This window comes from Hipposideros armiger, unplaced genomic scaffold, assembly GCF_001890085.2.
Source record: "Hipposideros armiger isolate ML-2016 unplaced genomic scaffold, ASM189008v1 scaffold_499, whole genome shotgun sequence".
NCBI classification, from domain to species: Eukaryota; Metazoa; Chordata; class Mammalia; order Chiroptera; family Hipposideridae; genus Hipposideros; species Hipposideros armiger.
Genome location: NW_017731849.1, coordinates 696,246 through 721,015, shown reverse-complemented (window position 1 = coordinate 721,015; position 24,770 = coordinate 696,246). Strand labels below are relative to the sequence as shown.

Here is a 24,770-nt window from a genome sequence, read left to right as displayed (position 1 = left end):
CCTGGGGAGCGCTTTCTTCATTATCCCTGACCCCTCCCCTTTTGTTCTGTCTTATTGTCTGTCCCTACCTCATTTCTCAATTGAGTCTTGCAAGTTAGCATGATTACTTCATGGCTATAAACCAAAAAGAACCTTACTTTTCAAGTGTCTCCAAAAGGACTTCAAATATTTCACTGGTGGATACATTGCCTTCACTGGTGAAATTTTCCCGGAGGCCGTTCTTTTAAGTTTTAATATCTGTCTCACTGCAACAAGTTGGGGGGAGTGTTGCCCTTTTAACAAAAGTGTAGAGAGGAGCTCAGCCAAGCAGATGATCTTCCAACTGTCCTGTTTCTTGGCTACCGATATAAATAAGAGCTGCTGCAGCCACAACATTTTCAAGTTAGCAGAAGGAAAATAGACTTATCAGTGGTGACTGCTTTTAAAAATAACATTTATTGTTTTTCTAATTATAAAAAGTTAACATGTCCCTGTAGAGAATTTGGAAAGCTCAAAGCAGCATAAGGAATAAATTAAGTTACTCATTTTGTGAATGTTTTGATAACTTTATGCTCAAAGCTTTTGTAAGACGATAAGACCCTCTTCTGTGGAAATCTGGCTTTCTTGTTTAGAGTATCTGTCTTCTCTTTTAGTATCTAAACCTTATAAGTGTTCTTCATTTACTATAAACTCAGTACTGCACCATGAACTTTCTGAATTAATAAAATAAAGAATTTATTCCAAATATCCTGATGACTCAATTTCTAGTTAGAGATACCACAGGTGACACAATGATTGAGTGTCAGCATTGCAAACCAATTTTGATGGATGTTGTAAATATTAAGGTAAAGGGAGGAAGGAAGGAAGTTTGTGGGAGCAATTCTTTTTAAAAATTTTTTTTTAAAGGAATTTACAGTCAATTTTATTGGGCTCGGACCAGGAGTCCATAGGACTTGAGGACCTCCGTGCATCTGTCAGTTTTCTTCTCCATGTTCTTTTCGGCCTGTAGCCTCATGAGCTGCTTTCTCTTCCGGTGATGGACCTTGGCCTTCTCCTTCCTCTTCTCCAGAGTGGCTGTGACTGCCTGGTACTTCCAGCCAATCTCACGAGCCAGGCGCCCTATGTAAACAAACTTCCATGTAGACTTCAGACGCACATCCTTGAGGGCAGTAGGAACCACCCTTCACTTTTTCTTGTTACAGGGTGGTGAGATCCCATCAAACACCTTGAGGCGGTCCAGGGTGACCTGGCCCCTTGTGGTCTTGGGGGCAGCATGCCTCGCACAGTCCCCCAACAGATGTAGCTGGGAGCTCGGAAGTGGTAGGCGCCTCAGAATAGGTTGGTGTTCATCCGCTTGCAGAGGAAGGCCAGGTACTTCAACTAGAATTTGCCAGAAATGTTGATACCCTCCCTCACAGCACATGACTACCACCTTCCAGCCCAGCAGTACTTGCCATGATGGCTGCCAGGTGGCCCAGGAGACGGCCTCAAGCATCGAGCACCAGGACCTGCCCCTCTGCCATCTTTGGCAGCCGTATGGGAAAGCAAGCAATTTTTTTTTCTTATAGGAATAAAATGTAAGTAACGTTAGAGAAATCTCAAACTCAACCAGCTACTGGGTATCTTGCATAAAGTGACGAATACCATACTGAGTAGCTGAAATAGATTTTCTAGAAGGATGATTGTCAAATGATTTCTGGCTGGAGCTGTATTTTTTAGCTCCAATGTGGCAATGCTCAAACCATATCTTAGGGGCACTTTGCATATTACAAGAGAGCATCACTTCAGCATTCTGACCTTCCAAGTTATGTTGGAAATCATGTGCTTAATTTCCACTGATAAGATCCTTTGGCAAAAGTGGGGGGGAAATTAAATCTTTAAAGTTTTGAACTGAGTTCAGGAAATAGGTGGGTGGACTTCTTAGCCTGTTGGCATGTGATTTGTGGGTGGGAATTTCTTTTTTAAGTAAGAACAGTGCACTATATTGACTGACCATGTCGTCCAACGTAATGTCCCTGAGAAACAGAGGGTAGACAAGTGTTCTTTGTCTAATTGAGTGAATCAAAAACGTGCATTGGTATGAATGGCCATGTGCATTTTCGGGGAGGTGGGGCACATTGCCCGGGCCTACTGAATTAAAAATTTAAGAGCATATACATAAGATAAGACTTGTCTATGGATCAGAAGGGGGCCTCTGGGAATACATGTTGTCCAAGTCTTAACCCTGCACTGAAAGCAGAAGCCAGGGTGTGGGTGGCTGTACGGAGGAAAAACGCTGTTGGAACCTTAGACACGTGCAGTAATCAATGTTCTTCAGAATCTGCAGTCGGTTGCAAGAACTTCTCCGGCCTTACAGGTTGTAAAAGAGGCAGTCATGTTTGCTTGGTGTGTTTTACAGCTATTCAACATAATGCTTTGGAATGAGGGTCAATGTCTTCCTGATGGAGGAACCGGAAGTTTTGTTTGACATGCGTGAGTGAAGTCACGAGGGGTCTAATGAGCGGTGATTAACAGCTCTGGGAAGAGTGCATATCACTCCCTGAACCCTGCCCTGTGTGATCAGGCCACCTGGCTCTCAGATTTTCATCCATGCCAGAAGAGCCAATATAAAGATAAAAGTCAATGGACTAGAAAAAAATGCCACAAGTGCCTGCCAGAGTTCTAAAGTATAGTGTCGAACAGTAGGGCCAAAGTAAAGATGTCAAGCGGACTTGAGATGAGCACTGGCTTTCACCCAGGAGCTGTGTGCCCTCTCTGTGCCTTAGTCATTTCACCTGTAATGGGGTGATATCACCTATCACTTCCCCCATCTCCACTGTACACCCAGGACAGCCATGATTATACCTCACCTGACCTCTGTAACAACATGCCAACTGGTCTCACTACTTTGATTCTTGTTTCCCAAAAATCCATTCTCCACACACCAGCCAGAGTGGTCAGGAAGCTTGCTATCTCCATCTGAAACCATCTTCTTGGTTTGCTTTTTTGTATTGTCTCTCTGGCGCCCACTCCAGAATGCAAGCTTCATGCGCATGCGCCCATTATATCCTTAAGAGCTGATCCACTGGCTACAGAAGGGTGGGCCTCCTTCTCTCCTTCTAGCCGCTTCTGCCCCACTGTTCTGTTCTCATTCTTTCAAACAGTTTTATTTTAATTCCTGAGCTAGTTTGAAATGGGATTCAGGAAACCTAGGACCTAGTCTTAGATCTGCCACTTACTGGTTGGAAGTCCCTAATTAAGAAAGTCACTTAACTTCTCTAGGCCTTGGTTTCTTGACTTGTGAGGAGAGGGTGTATTCGTTTTCTAGGGCTTCCATAATAAAATTCCACAGACTGAGAAGCTTAAACAAGAGAAATACATTTTCTCACAATTCTGGAGGTGAGATGTTTGAGATAAAGATGTGAGCAGGGTTGGCTGCTTCTGAGGTCTTGTTCCTCAGCGTATTGAGAAGGTCTTCCCTCTGTGTGTGACTGTGTCCTAATCTCTCTTTATAAGGACGCCAGTCATTGGATTAGGACCCAGTTGTACCTTAATAACCTCTTTAAAGACCCTATCTCTGAATACAGTTGTATTCTGAAGTTACAAATTTGGGAGTTAAAAATTCAACATGAACTTGGTGGGGAGGGGACATAATTCAATCCATAACAGAGAGGAATACACTAGATATTATGTGAGACCTTTTCTGGCTCTACAAAATTATATTTGAAGTTGGAAATCTTCCTCCTGACTTGTCCAGTTCCACTCTTGGGAGGTTACAGTTTGGTGCATATAGTTCCTAATTTTTAATGCTCATACATATCACTACGTATATTTCTAAAGGATTTAAAAAGTGTGTGTGTGTAGTGTGTTTGTGTATATCTAGCAATAACATAAGAACTGTCAAAATTGGAGAATTTATCAAATACTAAAGGGAACAAACAATAGTGTCTTAGAAAAGATTTTAATTTCATTTTTCTCTATAATTTTGAAGTATATAATTAAAAAAATTTATTTTTTGCTCTCTCCTACAGCTGGAAACTGACAAACTGGCTCTCCCGATGAGCCCCAGCCCGCTTAGTCCAAGCCCCATCCCCAGCCCCAACACGAAACTTGAGAATTCCGCTCTCCTGACCGTGGAGCCCTCCCCCCTGGAGAAGAACAAGTGCTTCTTCGTGGATGAGTCCGAGCCCCTTCTTCGCTGTGACTCCACATCCAGCGGCTCCTCTGCATTGAGCAGGACGGGCTCCTTTATTACCAAAGGTGCAGACATTCTTTAAGCTGCTCCCCCCCCCCCAAGAAAAAGCCCCCAGGGTTTCTCCCTCGCCACTCCTACTGTCCAGTAGTAGTTGAATCATTCCAATGGAATCAGTAGTAGGACAGGAACCTGTCCTAGACTCCAAGTTAAGGCTGGGCTGAGAGAAAGCATGTCTTTAGCCAGTGGGGACATGCCTAGAAAATCTTTACAATGCTGAAGGCCTGGCTGAGAGTCTGCGGTCCAGGGTACCTGTTACCCTTTAGCCTCCTGAGCTATCACATGTGTGTTTTCAGTGAAGGTCTGATAAAAAGTAGCCTGGCAGGTTTTTTTAAAAAATTATTTACTAGGCTAGCAGAACCCAAGGATTTAAAGCATTAACCTGTCGTGAGAGTCTGAAGTATAGGTTTTAGTGACTCAAAGTATAGGTTTTAGTGACTTGAGTGAAAATGGGCTGTTAAGCTTGGTTGCATATAATAATGTTTTAAACATTATGGATTGGTGCTTTGATATATAATTTGCCACTTTCCGTTTTTAATAGGAGGGTAGAGAATTAGCAAGTACACTATAGACTCACAACATTTTTGTTAGAAATTTCCTAGTTTAATTCCAGTTATATTTTAGTGAAAGGGTTATATTTTATGTTATAATGTTATAGTTTATATATTTTAAAAATATGTTTATATTTTATATACTTTACATATTTATATTTATCTATTTTATATGTGTGTAAAATGTATTTTAATGTATATTTTGCTACATATTATATTTTAGAGAAAGCTTTTTTAATAGTAGTAAAAGTTATAGTTCCTTTTCCCATTGTAAGGTATGACCCAAGAAGCGTTGTTTTCTTATGCGCTTTTGCTCTTAGCAGTTTAGTTTTAAATATGGCAATATATTGGGTTGTCGGAAAAGTCATGATGCATTTTTGCAACGAAAAACATAGAAAAAATACATCATGACTTTTCCAACAACCCAATAGTTAGAAAGTCATATAAGCAGATTACATTGACTTGGAATTTTTTGAGGGGAAAGGGTGGGCTGAGATCTTTGTTTAGTAAACAAACTATAGATGGGGGAAACTAGTAAAGTTTTTTTATGTTTTTTGTTTTGTTTTGTTTTGTTTTAGTTTTTCAGTTTTTGAAAGTATTACAGCATTTCCCTGAGTTTTAGAAGAACTTATTTAGGTTTAGGCAGACGTCACCTCAAAGGACACATAAACAGCCCATTCAATTAGATCTTGGTCTGATCTTCGTTAGACAAATCTTGTTTTGTTATCTTAGGTACAATGCAAGTAAAAATTCCTGTGTTGTTTAAAATGTGCCAGAGGATCTCTCACCCCTTGGATGGGAGGGAATATACTGGGGAGGAAGTAGCTGTTACTCTCTGCTGCTCTCCTCCACGACCGCCCAGTACAGCCCTGTTACAGCGGTCCCCTTCCCTTCTCTTTTCCCTGCAGAAAAGAAGGACACGGTGTTGCGTCAGGTACGCCTGGACCCCTGCGACTTACAGCCTATTTTTGATGATATGCTCCACATTCTGAATCCTGAGGAGCTGCGAGTGATTGAAGAGATTCCTCAGGCTGAGGACAAGCTGGACCGGCTATTTGAAATTATTGGAGTGAAGAGCCAGGAAGCCAGCCAGACCCTCCTGGACTCTGTTTATAGCCATCTTCCCGACCTACTGTAGAACTCAAGGGATGCTGCATTCTGGAAATGACTCATTTTAGTGACAGGGTGTTTTTGTTTGTTTGTTTTGGTTTTTGGTGTGTGTGTGTGTGTGTGTGTGTGTGTGTAACAGAGTATATGGCCAGTGTTTTGAGCTCTTTCTTTTATTCTTTTATTTTAACCCTTCTGGGAAGTTAGTTTATAAACCTTTTCAAGGTGTAACTGTTGCAAAATACCCACCACTGAAGTTTTTTAGGTTCCATATTTTCTCTGTTTTGCCTTCTTATATATTTTCAAACTTGTTCTGTGCACTTTAAATTCACTTAAATGTACCACAAATGCAGTGTGACGATTCTAGCACACTGGATTGTGAGCCTTTTCTTTAAAAATGTAACACCATCTTGTGAATTCTGTAAGCGATCTTCATGTCCCAAATCCACACCTACTTGTTTTATTCTTACTATTTTTATTATTATTATATGTCATTTACGGATTTTTCTTAAGGGTTAAGGAAATGTAAGACCCCCACGAGTTACTGTAATTCAATTAGATTTTGAGTTATCTTTTTAATATGCCTTGTTGTATAGTTCATATTCATGGCAGAAACTTGACCACACTTGCTGATTGTGCGGTTTTCATCGGGACACCGTGTAGAATGCTTGATTACTTGTGCTCCTCTTACACTAATACGCTCTGGGCTGGAGACATGACATCCCCAAGCCATCAGGACTTGCTATTTCAGTGGCTTGACAACTACGCCACCAAAGAACTTGAACTTCATCTTTTAGGGATTGAGCTATTCTGGAACATATTGCTGCACTTTGGAAAGTCACCATGGAGTGCCAGTGGCACCTTTTCCATAGGGAATTTGCCCAGCTTTGCTTTGGAGATGTCTTGTTTTTTTTATACACACATAGTTGATAGGTCCAGTCTGCCCTCCAGGCCTTGGTCCTGGTGGGTACCTTCATTACCGAATCACTTTACTTAAAAATGGCTGCAGCTGTAAGAACTCTTGTCTAATATATTTGCAACTATGCTCCCATTTATAAACATACTCTCTAAAGCGCAGATGCCAGATTCTAATGCAAAGGTGGTGTGGACTCCCTTTGTGTGGGCAGGGTTTGTGATAGTGGTAAGGGACTGATATCAGAAAAATGCCTTCAAGTGTACTAATTTATTAATAAATATTAGGTGTTTGTTACTTGAGTCGTTTGAGTATATTTAATCCTTGCCTTGTACATGTGCTCAAGTTATAGCTCTTTGAAAATATGTATATTCTAAAAGCTCTGCATTTTAACCTGTCCATCATGCAAATCAGCAAAGGTTTATGTCTGAAAAGGTACCAAAAGATTCACAGAAAAGGACTACCAAGCCTTAAATGACCAAGCATTTTCTAGTCTTTGTGGGTAAGCCTGAGGCTCCTGTTTTTGAGATTGTTCCTATTTTAACAAATGAGGATTTGGGGGGTGGAGAGGTACAAATGGTAAGTAGGCCTTGCAATTTATTTGTCTTACTCATTTCCACCTAGGAAATTTACTACTTGTGGGAGGGTCTATAAAAGTTCATAGGCTTCTCTGTATAAAATCTAACTGTCCCGGAGTAATTTCAAGGACCTTTCTTGGCAGTAATGAGGTAGGGTGAAATCTTATGGTAGCATATATTATATTATATTAATTATGTTTCATATTTTTTCACATAGCTTAGCTTGGGAACCCTGGCTGTACAGAATTCCAATGGCCAGAACCTTAGCAATTTTGAGTTCTTCTTTCAGTGAGAAACTGGAAATCGATACCCTGTCTGAACACCTTGAAACCCATGTCAGTGACATTACAGGGGTTTTCTGGTTTCATCCACTTCCACATGAGTGGTTTCTAGAGAACCGTCCTGGTATTTGGTTTCACTGGTTCTCGAGCTAGGTTTTCCCTCCTCTTTTGTTGACAGAAGACAGGAACTCTTCACACACACACACACACAAAGCAAACTAAAATGGGTCATAGATGGTAGTGGAGGAGACAGATTTTGTATTTTAGAGGATTTCAGGACTGCCACTCACTTATTGTAGGCGTAGAAAACATAATAAATATAAAAATGTTATGGCTATTAAGTTTGTAAATTATTTGTAGCTCTGGGATGCTTTCATTAATCATTTACACAGCTTTATACTTTCCAAAGTGCTTTTTACATTATCTTATCGAATCCTTACAACTATCCTATGAGATAGGTATGATTATTGTACCCATACAGCATGATAAACAGGCTTATAAAGGCTAAGGAACTTGCTTAAGGCCCTACAGCATAGTGATAGAGATCAGACTTGAATCTGAATCCAACCAAGGCTGTTTATTCAGGACTAATAACTAGAACATCTTCTTTGGGCTCAAACAGTGGGTAGAGATCACAATGATGGTATTTATCTGGATTATAAGTAAAGCAATACGTAATTGTGAAAGTGTAGGAATGGGGTGGCATCTCTTAAAGTCCCAGAGGGAAAGGGCCATTGGAGTTGTGGTTACACAGAAACTTAATATTGAATGAACATAATACACAGTTTTCCTAAAAACAAAATGATAAAAATGCAACCTCCAGCTGCAGGATTTAAAAGTACAGAAATACCTTGGTTTGCGAGCATAATTCCTTCCAGAAACAAACTACTCATATTGCAAGACATCGCTCGTTTACCACGTTAAAATGTGTTAGAAATGTTTGCTTGTCTTGTGGAACACTCGCAAACCAAGTTACTCGCAATCCAAGGTTTTACTGTATAGTGTTCCGATCAGAGTTGATAGTCTCATTCGCATACCATGCTGCTCACTTTGGATGTTATCTCTGGTTTGAGCTGCCTTGCTTTGAGGGGTATGCTGAAGAAGGTTTCCAATGTGGGGGTAACCAGAAGAGTAGGAAACAGAATGAGGAGCAATTGTTGGTGAATCTAAGCCTAATGATAAAGATCCTATAGGCTAGGGAAAGACTGTTCAGTTTCTTGAAGGGCTAAGGAAGAGAGTTTTTCTTTAGAGACTAATACTGTTTCCTCCAGGCCAAATTTAGGCTAAATGCAGAGGACCTTTTTAACAATTAGATTGGGCTGCTTTTCAAAGGAGAGAATGATTCCTGCTCTGGGGACAAGTAAGGCGTGTCTCAGTGATTCTCCACCTTTCATGTAAACAAGAACCAGATTCCCAGGGAGTTTTTGATTCAAGAAGTTTGCGGTGGAGTCCAGAACAAGCTTCCCGCACTTCTTTTCTGGAAACCCTCGTTGGGCCACACTTTGAGAAAGTGCTGTAGATCCTTGCCAATGGGGGCTGTGGACCAGCAAAACCACAAAACCTGGGAGCTTGTTTAAAATGCACCATTTGAGGCCACTTTGCTGTGCTCCTTAAACTTGATTGAGCAAATGAAACACCTGGGGATCTTGTTAAAATGCAGATACTGTTTCAGTTGTTGGGTGGGGGTGGGGAGGGTCACTTGGGTGAAATGGATGCTGCTGGCCTCCAAATCATACCAAATAGCCTGAAATTATGCCTTGGTTTCATACAAAGAGTAGAGATAATAGGGGAGATTACACCAATCCCATAGGAGAGAAGTCAACAACTTTTGATGATCCAAAGAGATTTCCAGAATTAGGCAATCCTGGTCAAAATCTACAGCAGTAGTTCTCAGTTCTGACAGTACAATTGGAATGAAAAGTGGGGGAGCTTTGGAAATGCAATGCTTAGGTCATACACCAGACCCATTATATCAGAATCTAAGAGGATGGGACACAGCCACCTGCATTTTTTTAAAGCTCTCCGGAAGATTCTGATGTGGAATCAGCTTGAAGAACCACTGATTTAAGAGTTTGTGACGGGAATGTTTCTCAAGCCCCACTCTGGATAAACCATACAGGGAGTTAACCTGGAGACCTGCAATTGCGATTTTCCTACAGACAGCCCTGCTCAACTCTGCAGACTTGCTTTAGGACCCATAACCCTATGGTAAACATTTATGGAACTGTTAAGAATTGATACATTTTCAAGCACGCTGGGACATCTTGGTGGTTAATTGCATTGATGAACCCACCTGCAACTAATCAATTCTTCGTGATTTTTGAGCATAATGTACATAATACTCTTAGTCAAGAATATTTGGGCAGTGATGTTATTCTGATTTCTGTTTATATATTTGAATGAGATTTTGCTAATTTTCAAAGAAATGAAGTAGCATGTCATGAGTTGTAAAATGGCACTGACTAGATCATGGAATCTCAGAGTTTTGTAGCACCTGGGCCATCAGAGCATCACTCTCATTGTCCTGTAGACACAACAGGTACCTATCTTGCGCTTTGACTTGAGAAAGGTAAATGTGAACTCTTGTTTAGTATGTCACAGCTTTGTGAGGAGCATTTTAGTGCAACCTGCAAGGGGAATCGGTTCCTTACCCTGTTATCCAGAGGAAGTGGCAACACCATCCTCACCCGCTTTGTGATTTTAGATCCCTTTCCTGGACTTGGCTCTGAAACAGACATTAAAGTCATGCAAAATTCAAATTGGAGAAAAGTCAGAGTTAGAAATTTAGAGAGAGGCATAGCTATTTTCTGGCCAATCTTTCTATTTCTCAACACAAAAATTGCTCATAATTAACATCTTCATGAGGAAAAAGGTCAAAGATTTCTTAAAGAGTCTTTTAGTAAATCCTCATCTCTCCAAAGGAGATGTTTCGCACTGGCATTTTCTTGTTTTTGTTCAGCTACTGCTTGATACACAGAAAAATGATAAAACAAAATCTCCCGGGAAGGAAACAAGAGGCAAAAAGATAGCTCATTTGCAATAGCCCTATGACTATTTTTTCCTCATTCTCCCAGAGAGCTCAGAACAGCCAATTTCACACCAGGTTTTGGTCCATTTTGTTTAAATATAGTGTACCCCCCAACAGAAATATTCATTTTATCACTCTACCCATCCACCCGTGAAACAGTTGACCAACTACTATGGGCTGGGCACTATGCTAAGAGCTGGAAGTACAAAGAATTTTTCCATACATGATCATAACTACCAACGGGAATAAGGCCTATGTCAGTGCAGTGCTGTATCCTCAGCATCTGGAATGGTACCTGGAACGTGATAGGTACTCAGTCACTGTATGTTGAAGAAATGAATGCATGCAGGCTCCTGACCTCAGGTTCACAGCTTGGTAAGGGAAACAGACATATGGGCTTTATAATCAAATGTGTCTAAATGAAATGATGGAAATACAAAGAGGGCATTAAGAGTCAGAAACCAAATATGAATCGGGAGAATTTGCAAAAGTCCCTAGTGTAAGCCTTCTTATTTAAAAGAAAATTGTATCAAAAGCAAAGGGCTGAAAGTTGCAGTTCCATGCATTTCAAAGCTTTGGGGAGTGAGATAGGTTGAAAAGGGAGAGAAAACCAGCAGGAAAATATAGGCATGGTGTACAATTACTCTATAAACAAGGAGTTCATATCATTTATACATTGCCTGTTCCATCATATCTCAGGTGTATTAACCATCATGATGACACAAGAGGCCAATTGTGTGACTGTATACATCACATATTCAGAGGATAGAATGTATATGCCCTTCATAGAACTCCTTCTATAAGTATCCAAAACAACTGACATTATTTACTCTTCAATCGTAACCTAAATCTTATGATGTAGGAACCCATTGTTACTACTATTCTACTGGTGAAGACACAGGCACAGACAGGCTGTGACTTCCCCGGTCGCACAGCTAGTCAGCGGTGGAGCCAGGGAGGCTAGTTGTAAAACTGAGTCAGCCAGGTGTGGTCCGTAAGGGCGACTAAAGTGGACTAGAATCCTGCCTTTCTAGCCTCTTATCTGGGCTCCACCAAGGTTGAATTGTTTGTTTTTGTTTTGGCTTTCTCCTCATTAAGCAAAAGATTATTTGACTTTGAAATAATTAAGACATGAGAAACTTCAAAAGTAGTGCAGAGAGAGTTTCTATCTACCTTTCGCCTAGCTTCCCCTAAGGATAACTTCTTGCATAGCCATAAACATTACCAAAATCAGGAAACTGACAATGTTATTAACTAAACTACAGACCTTACTCAGTTCACATCAATTTTTACAACTTTTATTACTGTTTTTGGGGTATTGTTCTGTGAAATTTTATCACACGTGCAGATTCATGTAAGCACCATCAGAGTCGGAATACAGAACTGCTTCATCATCACAAAGAAACTCCCTCCTGCTGCCCTTTCATAGGCTTTCCTTCCACTCTAAACCCTGGCGACTGTTCTCCATCACTGTAGTGATGGGGAGTGTTATTTGTCACTTAGAGAGTGTTATATAAATGGAATCATACAGGATATAATCTGCTGAGATTGTTACTTTTTCACTCAGCATAATTACATTGAGATCTAATCAAATTGTTATGTATATCAACAATGTGTTCTTTGTTACTGCTGGGTGGTATTCCATGGTAAGGATGCACCACAGTTTAATAATTCACACTTTGAAAGACCTTTAGACTGTTTCCAGTTTGGGGCTATTACAAGTAAAGCTGCTATGATGACCATTTGTATACAGGTTTTTGTGTGCAAGTATGGCTTCGTTTCTTTAGGGTAAATACCCAGGTGTAGGGTTGCTGGGTGGTATGGTAAATGTATGTTTAACTTTACAGTAAACTATCAAACTGTATTCACAGTGGTGGTACCATTATTATATGTTCCCAGATGCTTGCTAGCCCTTAATACTGTATTTTATTTTTTTATTTAAAATATATTATTTACAATTTTATTAAAATATTTTATATTTTTATTTTAGTTATTCTAACATGTTGTAGTGATACAAACTTGAATTTATAAAGCTTTGAACAAATGCAAGTAAGAATTTAAAATTGAAAAGTGCTATCTCTCTGATACACCTATTTAATTACTATAATTTGATTATTTTTCTTCTAAATATTTTTCTTTTGACGATAAGTATGATGTCATACAGCAGATTACTAGAACCAATTCATCTTGTATAACTGAAATGTATGCCCCTTGATTAGTAACTGTCCTTTTTCTCCCTCCCTCTAGACCTGGGCAACCACTATTCCACTTTTTGGTTCTATGAATTTGACTATTTTAGATGCCTCATATAAATGGGATCATGCAATATTTATCTTTCTATAACTGTCTTGTTTCACGTAGCACAATGTCCTGAAGGTTCATCATGTTGTCACATATTGCAGAACTTTCTTCTTCTTTTTTTTTTTAATCTGAACAATATATATACGTACATATATACCAGGTTTTCCGTTCTTCTGTCCATTGACAATTAGGTGGTTTCCATATCTTGGCTATTGTGAATAATGCTGTAACGAACATCAGAGTGCTCATATTTCTTTGAAATCCTGATTTCAATTCTTTTGGATAAATATCCAGAAGTGGAATTGCTGGGACATAAGGGAGTTTTATTTTTAATTTTTTGAGGAACCTCCTTATCGCTTTCCATAGTGGCTGAACCAATTTATATTCCCAGCAACAGTGTACAAGGGTTCCCTTTTCTCCACATCCTCGCCAACACTTATTATCTTCTGACTTTTTGGTAATAGCCATCTTAACCAGTGTGAGGTAATATCTCAGTGTGATTTTGACTTGCATTTCCCTTTTGATTAGTGATATCAAATATCTTTTTTATATAACTGGTGGCCATATTTGTGTGTCTTCTGAAATGTCTGTTCAATACTTTAGCCCATTTAAAAATTGAGTTGTTAGTTTTTTTGGTTTCTATTCTTTTGTTATTGACTTGTAGGAGTTCCTTATATATTTTGAAAATTAATCTGTTATCAGATACATGATTTGCAAATATTTTCCCCCATTCCATAAGTTGCCTTTTCACTTTGTTGATTGCTTTCTTTGCTGTGTAGAAGGTTTTTAGCTTGGTGTATACCCCTTATCTATTTTCGCTTTTGTTGTCTGTGCTTTTGGTGTCAGATCTATGAGATGATTGCCTAGATCAATGTTAAGAAGCTCTCCCCCTGTTTTCTTCTAGGAGTTTTATACTTTCAAGTATTATGTTTAAATCTTTAATCCATTTGGAGTTAATTTAATTTTCGTGTATGGCATGAGATAAGGGTTCACTCTCTTTGTGATATTTAGGAAAGTCTTGGCTCCCCTGCTGCATTTAAATTCTGACAGAGAGAAATTTGTTCAGGTGGCTTCAGATCAGTGTCAAAGAATGGAACTTAAATCATTCAGCATTTCCTACATGGTGTTCTGGGGAACTTCTGGTGACATGTCGAATATTTCACAGAAAAACTTCTGTAGGCCAACAAATTTTTAAAAAGCTATATACTCTGCCCCCTTCCCATGATCCCATTAATGGTACTATGCTCATTAGTAGCATATTGAAGGACTTGAAAAGTCCTGTAATAAAGCATTTCTCAAATTCACACAATCATGAAATAAACATATTTAAAAAATTTTTGCTTATTGTATCATAGAATAGTAATTTTCTATGGATGAGTCTAGAAAATGCTGAGATAGATGATAACATTGTGGCATCTGAGAAAAGACACTAGATTTGGGGTCAGAAATCCTGGGCCCACAGCAGCTGTTGGTTAAGGCTAGGGTAGTCTAAGTACATTGGAGCCAACTATCTGAGTAAGGTAACACCCAGTGGCTCAGGAGGCCCTGAGAGTTCCATAGAAGCAAGAAGTGTAAGATGGACACTGTTACCATGGTCAGGGCAAACTCTGGGTCAGAGACCAGCATCCGGACATATAAGAAAGAAAATCAATACCAGAGAAAAGCAATTAGAAGTGATAATGTGAGGTGTTGATAAGTGAGGCAAGGCTTTGGCAGAGCCAAACATTTCACCTTCACTTTCTCCTTGGTCAGAAACCAAATATAGGGTCACAAGTGAGGCTTCAGGCCTGGCGGGGCTGGAGCAGACTAGGGAACTGTGGGATTATGAGCCCAGGCTGAGCTGTGGAGTCAAGGCAGACTAAAGGACCAGATGGAGCCCAGCTGGCAGATACGAGATCTGACAATTAAGTTCGTGAATTCATCCTAGAAAAAGTGCTACATACCTCATTGTTGAATATCACTATGATCACCTTCGAAGTACTCCCCTTGGAAAGGTATACACCGATGCCAGGGCCTACTCCACCCTTCAAAGCAGTTTTGGAACTCTTTTTCTGGAATGGCCCTCACAGCTGTTGTTGTATTACCCTTGATGTGCTGAATGTCACCAAAATGTCTTGTTTTCAATATTTCCTTTATCTTTGGGTAAAGAAAGAAGTCATTGGGGGCCAGATCAGGTGAGTAGGGAGGGTGTTCCAATATAGTTTTTGTTTTCTGGATAAAAACTCCCTCAGAGACAGTGCCGTGTGAACTGGTGCATTGTTGTGATGCAAGATTCATGAATTGTTGGCAAAAAGTTCAGGTCATCTACCTTTTTCATGCAGCCTTTTCAGCACTTCCAAGTAGTAAATTTGGTTAACTGTTTGTCCAGTTGGTACAAATTCATAATGAATAATCCCTCTGATATCAGAAAAGGTTAGCAACATCATTGCAACAAGCTCACGAACTTAATTGTCTGACTTCATATATGGTGACTGGATTCCAGATGGTATGTGTCCCAGGGATCTAGAACTTGTAGGTCACAAGGACAATTTTGAAGGCCTTACAGTTTAAAATCCAGTGGTAGCTCCAAACAGGAGTAGGATGGGAGATCAGCCAACGCCCAGAGAGCAGAATGTTAGCATGAAGAAAGCTAGCAGCATGTGCTGGGCAAGCAGCCCCTGAAAGTTTAGAAACAGCGATCAGTAGAAGAGTAGAGGGATTCAAGACAGGGATTTTAGGCTGTATAGACCCCCCAAACAGCCCTTCTTCTCTAAGATCAGACCTATCCCTGGAGTTGGAGGCACAACTGAGTTTATAAATGAAGGTGAGAGGTGGAGTGATGGCAACCAAGCAAAACAGTACAACCAGGGCATAGAAAAACATGGACCACAAATGAGGAAAACAGGTGCGCGAGCCCCTGACTCAAATGGAGAACAAATGGGTGGAAATGAAGTCATGTCTGGACACAGGGGAACTGGCATTTCCCTGGAACAAGATTCTTGGTGGACTCTAAATCTAAATATCATCAGTATACAACTAGATCTCAACATGGTCAAGTTCTCCCCTCCACGACCCAAACTGGTCACTGAATCATCTTCCTGAAGTTTGGTTAACTTTTTGAAAAAAAAATTATAAATTTAGCAGCTCAAGATATCCGTGGCCCAAGGACTAGTATTATGTAAATAGAATGGACATTAGAGGCCATTTAATCACACTTCTTCAAAGCTCTCTATTGCATACTTCATTGCAATTCAAATTCATGACTCCTGGAACTTAAAGGCATTATCCCTCCAGCCCTTGAGCCCTGAAACTAGTCAAGTGCAACAACTCAAGCACAAAGTGTAGAATTTTCATCTGGCAAACAATTTGGGCAGTGGTGATAGCCAGAATAGATAATTCCATGGCAACGATGATCTATCTACACCACTCCAATTCAGCAGCCAGTTGGCAACTCTGGATTTCATTATGAGTTTTACAAATCTAGCTCAAAGTGTCAGCTACATGATTGAACGGATCCTTGTGCTACGCTGTGAACATTTCCAAATATATTTCCACAGGTGCACTGCAGATACAGTCAACCTAATAAAAATAATAACCACAATAAAAATGACTTATCTGCTTTACCATCCTTTCGCCCCAATTAGCATTTGTTTTGTTGCACCAAGTGAAACAAATATATAAAAATAATAAGGTTTGGTCTAGTTTCTATTTTGAATGTTTTCCAGGAAAACAAATGTTTGCAAACTAAATAAATGGGCATGCCCTGGATAATATTCCTAGTCTGACATATAATTTCTATATCAAAGAACAATCTTTGGGGGAGGCTCCAGTCCTTAGTCAACTTTGGAAGAGATATGCTAGTCTTGGGAGGTAATGTTCTCCCAGGAGACTCTGTAGAAGCTGAAAGTGCTACAGTGAACCCACGTGTCTCCATCGTGTCAGGACTGCTCTCTCCTACCAGCTCTATCCAAACAGCCTCACTGAATCCAATCAGAATTGTCCCCCAAGGTCTGGACTGTGCTTAACTACATTTTCAATCCTCATTCTTCTCCTCCCTTTATCACTCACATTTATTGGTCCAGTCACATGGTACATTTTAAAGTTCCCCAAATAGGCCCAAATTTCCTTCACAGACCCTTGCTGGGGCTGCTTTCTCTGCCTAGAATGCCCTTGTTGCACCCTCAACGACTTCCCCCCTCCTCCTTACCTGGCAAATTCATCCTTACTCATCAAGACTCGGCTGCACTCACCATCTTCCTGCCAGCTCTCGGCCTCCAAAGTCTGCTGAGTGTTCTCATCTCGTTTTTATTTTGTCTACTATACGCCAGGAGCTGCGCCCAGTAAATATTGATGAGACTAATAAAAGGAAATTAGGAAGTTATTAGGAAGTTAGGAGATTGGTCAGGGAGGAAGGCAGGACATTAAGAAGAGAGGGAGGTAGGAAGGTAAGCCAGATGCCACATGGAGCACTAGAATATACAACATTAAATTCAGTAAGAGGGCTCTTGCTAGCCAGGTGTTTCCAATTCAATTGGAGTTGATGAGGCAAACCCAAGTGGGACTATTGAAGCTACAAGTTACAGGGCAACATATTCACAGCAGTGATAAAGAATAAACTGTGTAAATGTAAAGTGGAGAAACAATTAAAATGGAGCAGAATTAATCACTTTCTATATCCAGTAACTGGGTGTCTTGCTTTCGTTTTTGCCTTTTTCTTTCTTTTTGAAGTATCCTCATCATGCAATGATACAACATTTTGGATTTGCTTCAAAATCATTTGGGGTTGGGTTGGGAGTGAGTGGGATGTACATGAGAGAAGCTTGGCTATGAGTTGATTATTGTTGCATCTGGGCAATGGGTACACTGACATTTATAATAAGAAAAATGCAAAATACTCATTGGGAACCACAAGTTTTGCTTTGGATAAAGAATTTACCAGGCTAAATTAAATACGACCTCAATGTTTGTATATACCTTCAAGAATATCGAATGCACACATGAAATGTGTCAGATCCTTGACAAGGCATAAGATCCTTCCCATGATAAATGCAACTATCCCTAAATTTCCTGCTTCCTCCTGAACCTGAATCCAGCTGTCCTGAACCCTGATTCAGTTCAGGGATGATTTATTTTAGGGGAGGTGGTGAGAGTCATGAATGGCCCCACAGCTGAGAAATGAACATAGCTTCTCCTCTCATTGGATACCACTGAGGGCCTCTTACATATTAAATAACCGTCAAATATGGGGACTGCCATGCTATGTCCCTTATATGGCTTCACTCTTCTACTATCCTTAGATAAGGAAATAAAGGCACAGAGAGGTTAAATAACTTGTGCAATTCACACGGAAAGTTAGGAATAGACTGAAGATTTGAACTTTAGTGTGTCAGACCCCAAAGCCAATTCATGTAATTACTAAGAAATGCCCAAGTCAGCCTTATAATGCTTTGGTTTCTGCATCCACTGAACTTGTTGATACTTTCCCCCTATCAAATACCGGCTTTAGGAAAAACTTTCTCACTCTCCTCCCATTTTAGAGGTTAGTTTTTTGTTCCTTTCTTTCTTGCATATCTGATGTTGGGTTGCCTTAGATTAAATATGATTACTCTTAGTTCCCAGATTTATTTTCCCCCACAGCCATGTTATTTTTGGCTCTGGGGTCTTTAGATTGCCAGTTAGGGGAGTTGGTGACATAATGGCAACGGAAACTGAGGAGAAGGATGTATCGTTAGATGAATTAGCTGCTCTCTCCAGAAATTACTGACGCCCCTTCCTCTTTTTGGAGACAGCTCATCAAAGAAGCAGAGAAGGCTAAAGACACTAATAACTAACGTTTAGTGAGCACTTTACAGGAATTCTCATGTTAAGCACTTCACATTAATTTTTTTATTGAACTTAGAACAACCCGGTGGGTTAGGCACTGTTATCTCTATTTTGCAGATAAGGAGCTGAGGCAAATAGAAGTTAAGGACTTGTTTAAGATCATGTAGCTAGTGAGCATCACAGGAGAGATTTGCACCAGGGCTGCTGGGTACAGTTGTGCAGGTTGGGGACACCTCTTCCTAATAGGCACAAAGGCGCCATATGGACCAGTGGCAGCCCTGTGTGAACCCAGGCCCGAGGGACTCGGGAGTCAGAGCATTGAATATTGATGCTGCTGCCCAGGCATAAGCCTGGGCTTTCTGCAGGGCACACACTCTACACTCTCTGGTGTATGCTGGATTATTTCAAAGACATTTTGAGATGGGAGAGGTCAATGTGGATTAATAAAGAGGGATGCATGGAAGAAATCAGCCTGAGCCACAGCTTGGTGGGTAGGCAGATTATTTTTTGGCAACGGGAAAAGACAGGATTTATTAGGGGAGGGGCAGAGGAAAGAAGCCATCAAAGTTAGAATGAGCATAGAAGGTGCAGGGAAGGGTGAGGAGGCAGTCCTGATTAAATCAGGTGTGTAGGTGGAGGGGAGAGCTAAGGATAAGCTGGATGGTGAGGCAGAACTGAACTGGGCTGGCCTAGACTGGAGAAGAGCAGTTTAGACTAGAAATGGGAGGCAAGATGGAACCAGGAGAGTGATCTGATCCAGGAAGGGGTGAGATGAATGCATTTTTCAGGAGGATTAGGCTGGCTGACGCACAAGATGTCTTGGTCTTAGACAGGTTCAGACCAAAGGTTGACAAGAAGTCCCGAAGGAACTGTCATGTTCTGAGCTTTGGCCCAGCTTTGGTTCCAAGTTGCAGTGATGGCAGCCTCTTTAGGAAGGCTGGAATTATCTAAAGGGGCTTGTCTGTCTCTGGGACTCATCCTTCGTCAGCTTTGCTGCTATGCTATCCTTTCACCTTACATCTAGATAATGTAAACCAAAAGCCTCCGGAGGCTGGGGTTTTCTGAGGTAACTCCCAGAACCTGTTTTCCTCCCCTGCTGAGAAGAGAGATTCATTGCTAAACTTGGCCAGGGGCCTTTGCAGTCATACGTCCATGGCTGACTCTTTGGCTCACCTTGACTTCCCTTTGGCTCACCTCATCTGTCCCTCTCCTCTTGTGCAGCCCTTTCTCCCACCTGTTCATACACTGCACTTATGTAAACCTTCTCCACCCCTCCCTGGCTTCTTTATATGGAGATTCTGAGGAGAAATTCCACTGCCAGGCCCAGCGGCAAGGGTTGGAAAGACACTATGTTCTGTCAAGCCTCGAATGGTGACCTAATGAGAGGGTGAGCCTCATGACTTTTGCTCTCTCATTGGCGGTGTTTTATAGGGGACAAAGAAGGCTCCCCATGGGCATTTGTGCCCCACGCCATGACAGGTCAGGAGCAGGGCTTGGGTTGCGGTTCTTGCTCAGCCATAGCCTGGTCCAAGCTCTGCACCGTCTCCAGCCCCACCTCTCTATTGGCGCAATGGGGGGCTTGGGCTTATCGCTCTCTAACTCCCCTTCAGCTCCAGCCACTAGAATTCCCTGAGAACCTTCCCATTCTCAGTGTGCTGGCTGGGGTGGCATCCTGGCTGTAACCAGGACTGTGGCTGCTCAGAGAAGGCACATGAAAGCAATAACCAAATAGGAACCATTCCTGCAAACAAACACACATGCTCGCATGCACGCACGCACACATGCCTGCACACACGCATGCACGCACACACGCATGCACGCACACACGCATGCACGCACACGCGCACATCCCTTTACTTCCTGTGACTCTGACCCCTCTCTGTGCAGAGAGGATGAATTTCAATTACATTTCCTCCAAGAAGCTTCAGGGAATGTATTACCTGTGTCCTTGTTACTAAAATCCTCCTGCATCATGTTAAGGCCTTTGATTGTGACAAAGCTAAGTGCTTGAGGTCTTGGCATGGCTCATGGTGTTGTCCCAGAGCAGCGGAGGCTAGGGTTTCAACTTAAAGGCAGATGTCAGTCTGGTTAAGGGAGACAGATAACCAACCCAACAGAGAAGTTTATGTGGCAACTACCCAGTGAAGGAGAGGTTTTCAGGGCCACAGGAGTCTTTAGGAAGCTGAGGAGCTGATAGGTTCAGGGAAGGTTTCCAGGGGATGTGTCTGCAGTGGAGATGTGAAGGATTGGGGGTGTTTGATAAGTGGTGTGGACATGGGGAGATTTCTCAGGAGAGCAGGGGCCAATGTGCATGTGAGAAAGAGGAGGTCCAAAGCCTGGACTTGCCTGTTGGAGGCAGAGTTTCATGGGCAGTGAGAGATGATGCTGGAGAGAGGGAAGGGACATCTGGGACCCTGGGGATGAGCTGAACAGCCAGCACCTGGACAGGGGGACCCAAGGGGTGTGTGTGTGTGTGTGTGTGTGTGTGTGTGAGAGAGAGAGAGAGAGAGAGAGAGAGAGAGAGAGAGAGAGAGAGAGAGAGATTGAGACAGTGAACACATTGAGACAGGAGGGGAGAGAGGGAGGACAGGGTGGCGCCTTACTGTTGGTGCTCAGTAGAAGTTAGTGCTTAATGAATGTTGCTGTATGAAATTGAAGGAGAGAGCAGAAATCAAGAGCTGTACTGGGACTACCACACATTCCCTTTCTTGTTGGACTCTCCACCAACCGAATCAGCACCATCTAGTCAACCCCGCAGCAACAGAAATGCTGGCTGCAAATGAAGGAGCATCTTGGAAGTCAATTTCTTTGGAGATACTTTTGCTCTTTCTTGTTCTTAAGATTCTTCTGTTCTTCCTAGCCTTGAATTTATTAGCTTTGCCTCACAGTGAGGTTATAAACAATACCCAGAACCCTGAGTCAGGCAGCCTATAAGCAGGGACCTTTGAGACTATGTCACACTAAAGCCACACAAAGGTCTGAGTTTGAGCCAGCACTGCCATGGTCAGTGGTGAATGGAAAGTGACATATACCATCTTTCCCAAAGAGCTGAGCTTTCACCCCTGTTAAACAATCAGCCAATTAATCAAATGAGTACTAACTGAATATCTATTATGCCGTTCAGTATTTGGAGGCAGCCTCCTGTCCTCTGATACCCCAGAAATTCTCACTCTGACTTGAGCTTGGATCTGCCTTTGTTCCAGAATCACTTAGTTTCTCTTAACTATTTTTATTCCTTTCTTTGGAAACCGAAGAAATATCTCTGACCTAAATGCGCATGGGGTAAATAGAGGAATTGAATAATTAAGAATCAGTACAAAAGATTCTTTAGTTATTGAGTTCTCCAGTGATTTTGGACTGCATGGATATTTTCCCTCTCATTTTAAAGACATGAAACATTTCACACCGATAGAAAAAAATAGAGAGTAATATTGCGGTCACCTGGGCACCCACTAACCAGTTTGTCAGGTATTAATATTTAGCCATAGTTGCTTCAGAATTTTCTTTTTTAAAGAAATAGAACTTTGTACTTTAATACCAATTCTATTATGTGACCTAGGGTTGAGTTGGTTATCTCTGTGCTTTGTCTTTAAATGTGGTGAAGGGTAGGACTTTGGGAGTGGGAAGGGGAAAAAATTTCAGATTCTGTTGCAGAATTATGAAATATGTTTAATAGAAATTCTAAAATATTTTAAAACTACAGTTTATTAATTGTACTAATTAAACAGTTAAGTTGATCTTAATTTCCTCAACTACTAAAATTTTTGAAAGTTTTTGAAAGTCTTTCTGTCTACAACATAACAAATTCATCCATTGTTCTAAATATTGTCCTTGCCCTCTTTAAATCAGCCATATTCAAATGATCGTCAGGCGCTTAGAATTTAAGAATATGACTTATTCTTCTGGTTTCAGTCCTTTAAAACCCCAAAATTCAATGTAACTTTCCTGTTTTGGCTTGCTTTAACAATTTCCTAGGTTGTTCTTTGGGAAAGGAAATACGTGCGAATAGTTTTCTCAGCCTCATTAATGAGTTGCTACTTGAGTGCTCTGAGCTTAAAAGCTGAGTGGGTTGTTTCTCTTGAATCAGAATGTTGGTTTGTAGAATATTCATTCACATATAGAACCAAGCTGATAATGATTTTTTTTTTTTTTTTAGAGATTTTACTGGGTAATCGGGGGAAGGGGAACAGACAACTTGCTGTCCTTTTGTTCTTCAGTCTAGTTGTGGAGGACATTGCTTCACTGGCCTGTGTTGGTATTATCATTGCGCTCTTCCTGAATGAGGCAGATCAGTCGCTGGCCCCTGGACGGCCACTCACAGCAGTTCTTGGCAGCTCACGCCGGCTGCCGACCGCTCACACTGGCTGCCGGCCACACATGGTAGCTTACGGCAGCCCACTGCAGCAGGGCCTGCAGCCTACACCGTCACTGGCGACTCACGACAACCCAGCTCCAGGTAGAGCTGTTGTTCACCATCTTAGCTATAGAGGGCAGTGTCACTGGCCCTCATGTGGGATCCGAATGGGGGCCCTGCTGCTCAGAGCTGGCGTCCCAAGCCAGTTCTTAATCAATGCACCCCTCAGCCGGCCCTGATATTGATTTTTAATAGAATATGTAAGCCATGTGAATAATAGTGGAAATATTTTGAGAGGTTAAAGGTGACACTAGCAAATCCTAAGATTTTTCATTCTCACTTTAAAAATCATCGTCTCCAAGGACAAAGATTATGTCATACATGGCATGTGCTTATGTCATTACAAGATAGAGAATAGTCAGTCAAGTTCAATTTGGATGGCAACAGTGCCCAAGGCCCTTAATTTGGATCTAGGAGAAATTCAAAGATGATTAAATACACAGCTAGTTTGTCATCAAGTTGTATAGTTAGGGAGACAGGTGTGTACAACTAAATAGATTACAAGGTAGCAAGAAGCAAGTGCTATAATGGATGTACAAAGGAAATTTCATATATCAGTGAGATGGGAACAGTTTGCTAATTCAGCAAAGATTTATGTGGCAAATACTGAATAATCCATTTTAACTGCCAGGAGTGCAGGGAAGCTCAAGATACAATGGTATTAGATTTAGTTTTGAGAAATGGCTAGTACTTCAATAGGAAGAGAATTAGCAGGGGGGAGGAGAACGGTATAGGCAAACAGGGAAAGAAGGAGAAGAGGAAGAAACTGGTACAGAATGAGCAAATGGTATAAAGATATAGTGGGTTTTGAATTTCCATAAAGATTTGTCTACATCTCCAGTCTTCAGTGCCTCACCTTCCATTCATTTCTCTCTCCACTGTCGTCTAGCTTTTGTCTACATCACTTGCTCAAAGGGCTTCTGGCCAGGTCATCAATGTTCTCTCTATTCTAAATCCAATGAATCTTTAGTCCTCATCTTATTTGACCTCTTGGCAACATGGAGACTATAGATCACTCTTGCCTTCTCACTCATCCCTTGCCTTCTGCAATACCTTGTTTTTCCTCCTTTTTCTCTGATTTCTATTCTCAGTTACCTATATTCTGGCCATCCCTCCTTGCCCCAAGTCTTCATGCATACACTTTTTCTGTCTTAATAGCAAATCACCTTCCTTTACTATAATATATCTGAATAATTCTTATTTATCCTCCAGGTCTCAGCTCAATTATTACTTCCTTCAGGAAGCTTTCCCTATCTCCCTACTTCCTACATCTTACCCTTCTACAGTTAGGAGCATCTAGATGAATGCTCACGGTACCCAGCTATCCTCTCAGGTTAGTACTTACCACACTTTATTTTCATTGCTTGTATCATCTAAATCTAAACACAGAAGTCATGTTCACCATTATATTTCCAACACTGAGGAAAGTGTTGAGCTAATATCAAGTACTTAATAAATACTTCTTGGCTGAATCCTTCTTGAATCAAGTGGTATCAACAAAGCTGGGTTGGTTAGAATAGGGTGTATCTAAAAGAAGAGGAAGGAAAGAAAAAGTTGGGGAAAGAATCTTGGCTTTCAAGCTAAA

The 24,770-nt window shown here is 41.1% G+C and overlaps 1 protein-coding gene and 1 pseudogene across 1 annotated transcript in view; one reads left to right on the top strand and one right to left on the bottom strand.

Moving 5' to 3' along the window:
• The window catches only part of TNFRSF21 (TNF receptor superfamily member 21), a 67,815-nt gene extending 60,737 nt beyond the window's left edge, over nucleotides 1-7,078 (top strand). Inside the window, exons 5-6 of the mRNA XM_019667538.1 lie at nucleotides 3,990-4,218; nucleotides 5,670-7,078. Coding sequence (XP_019523083.1) covers nucleotides 3,990-4,218; nucleotides 5,670-5,899 — 459 coding nt within the window. The 3' untranslated portion in view covers nucleotides 5,900-7,078. The remainder of the gene's footprint in view (nucleotides 1-3,989; nucleotides 4,219-5,669) is intronic.
• Nucleotides 902-1,502, bottom strand: LOC109396003 (60S ribosomal protein L13a pseudogene; annotated as a pseudogene).
• Nucleotides 7,079-24,770: the final 17,692 nt, after the last annotated feature.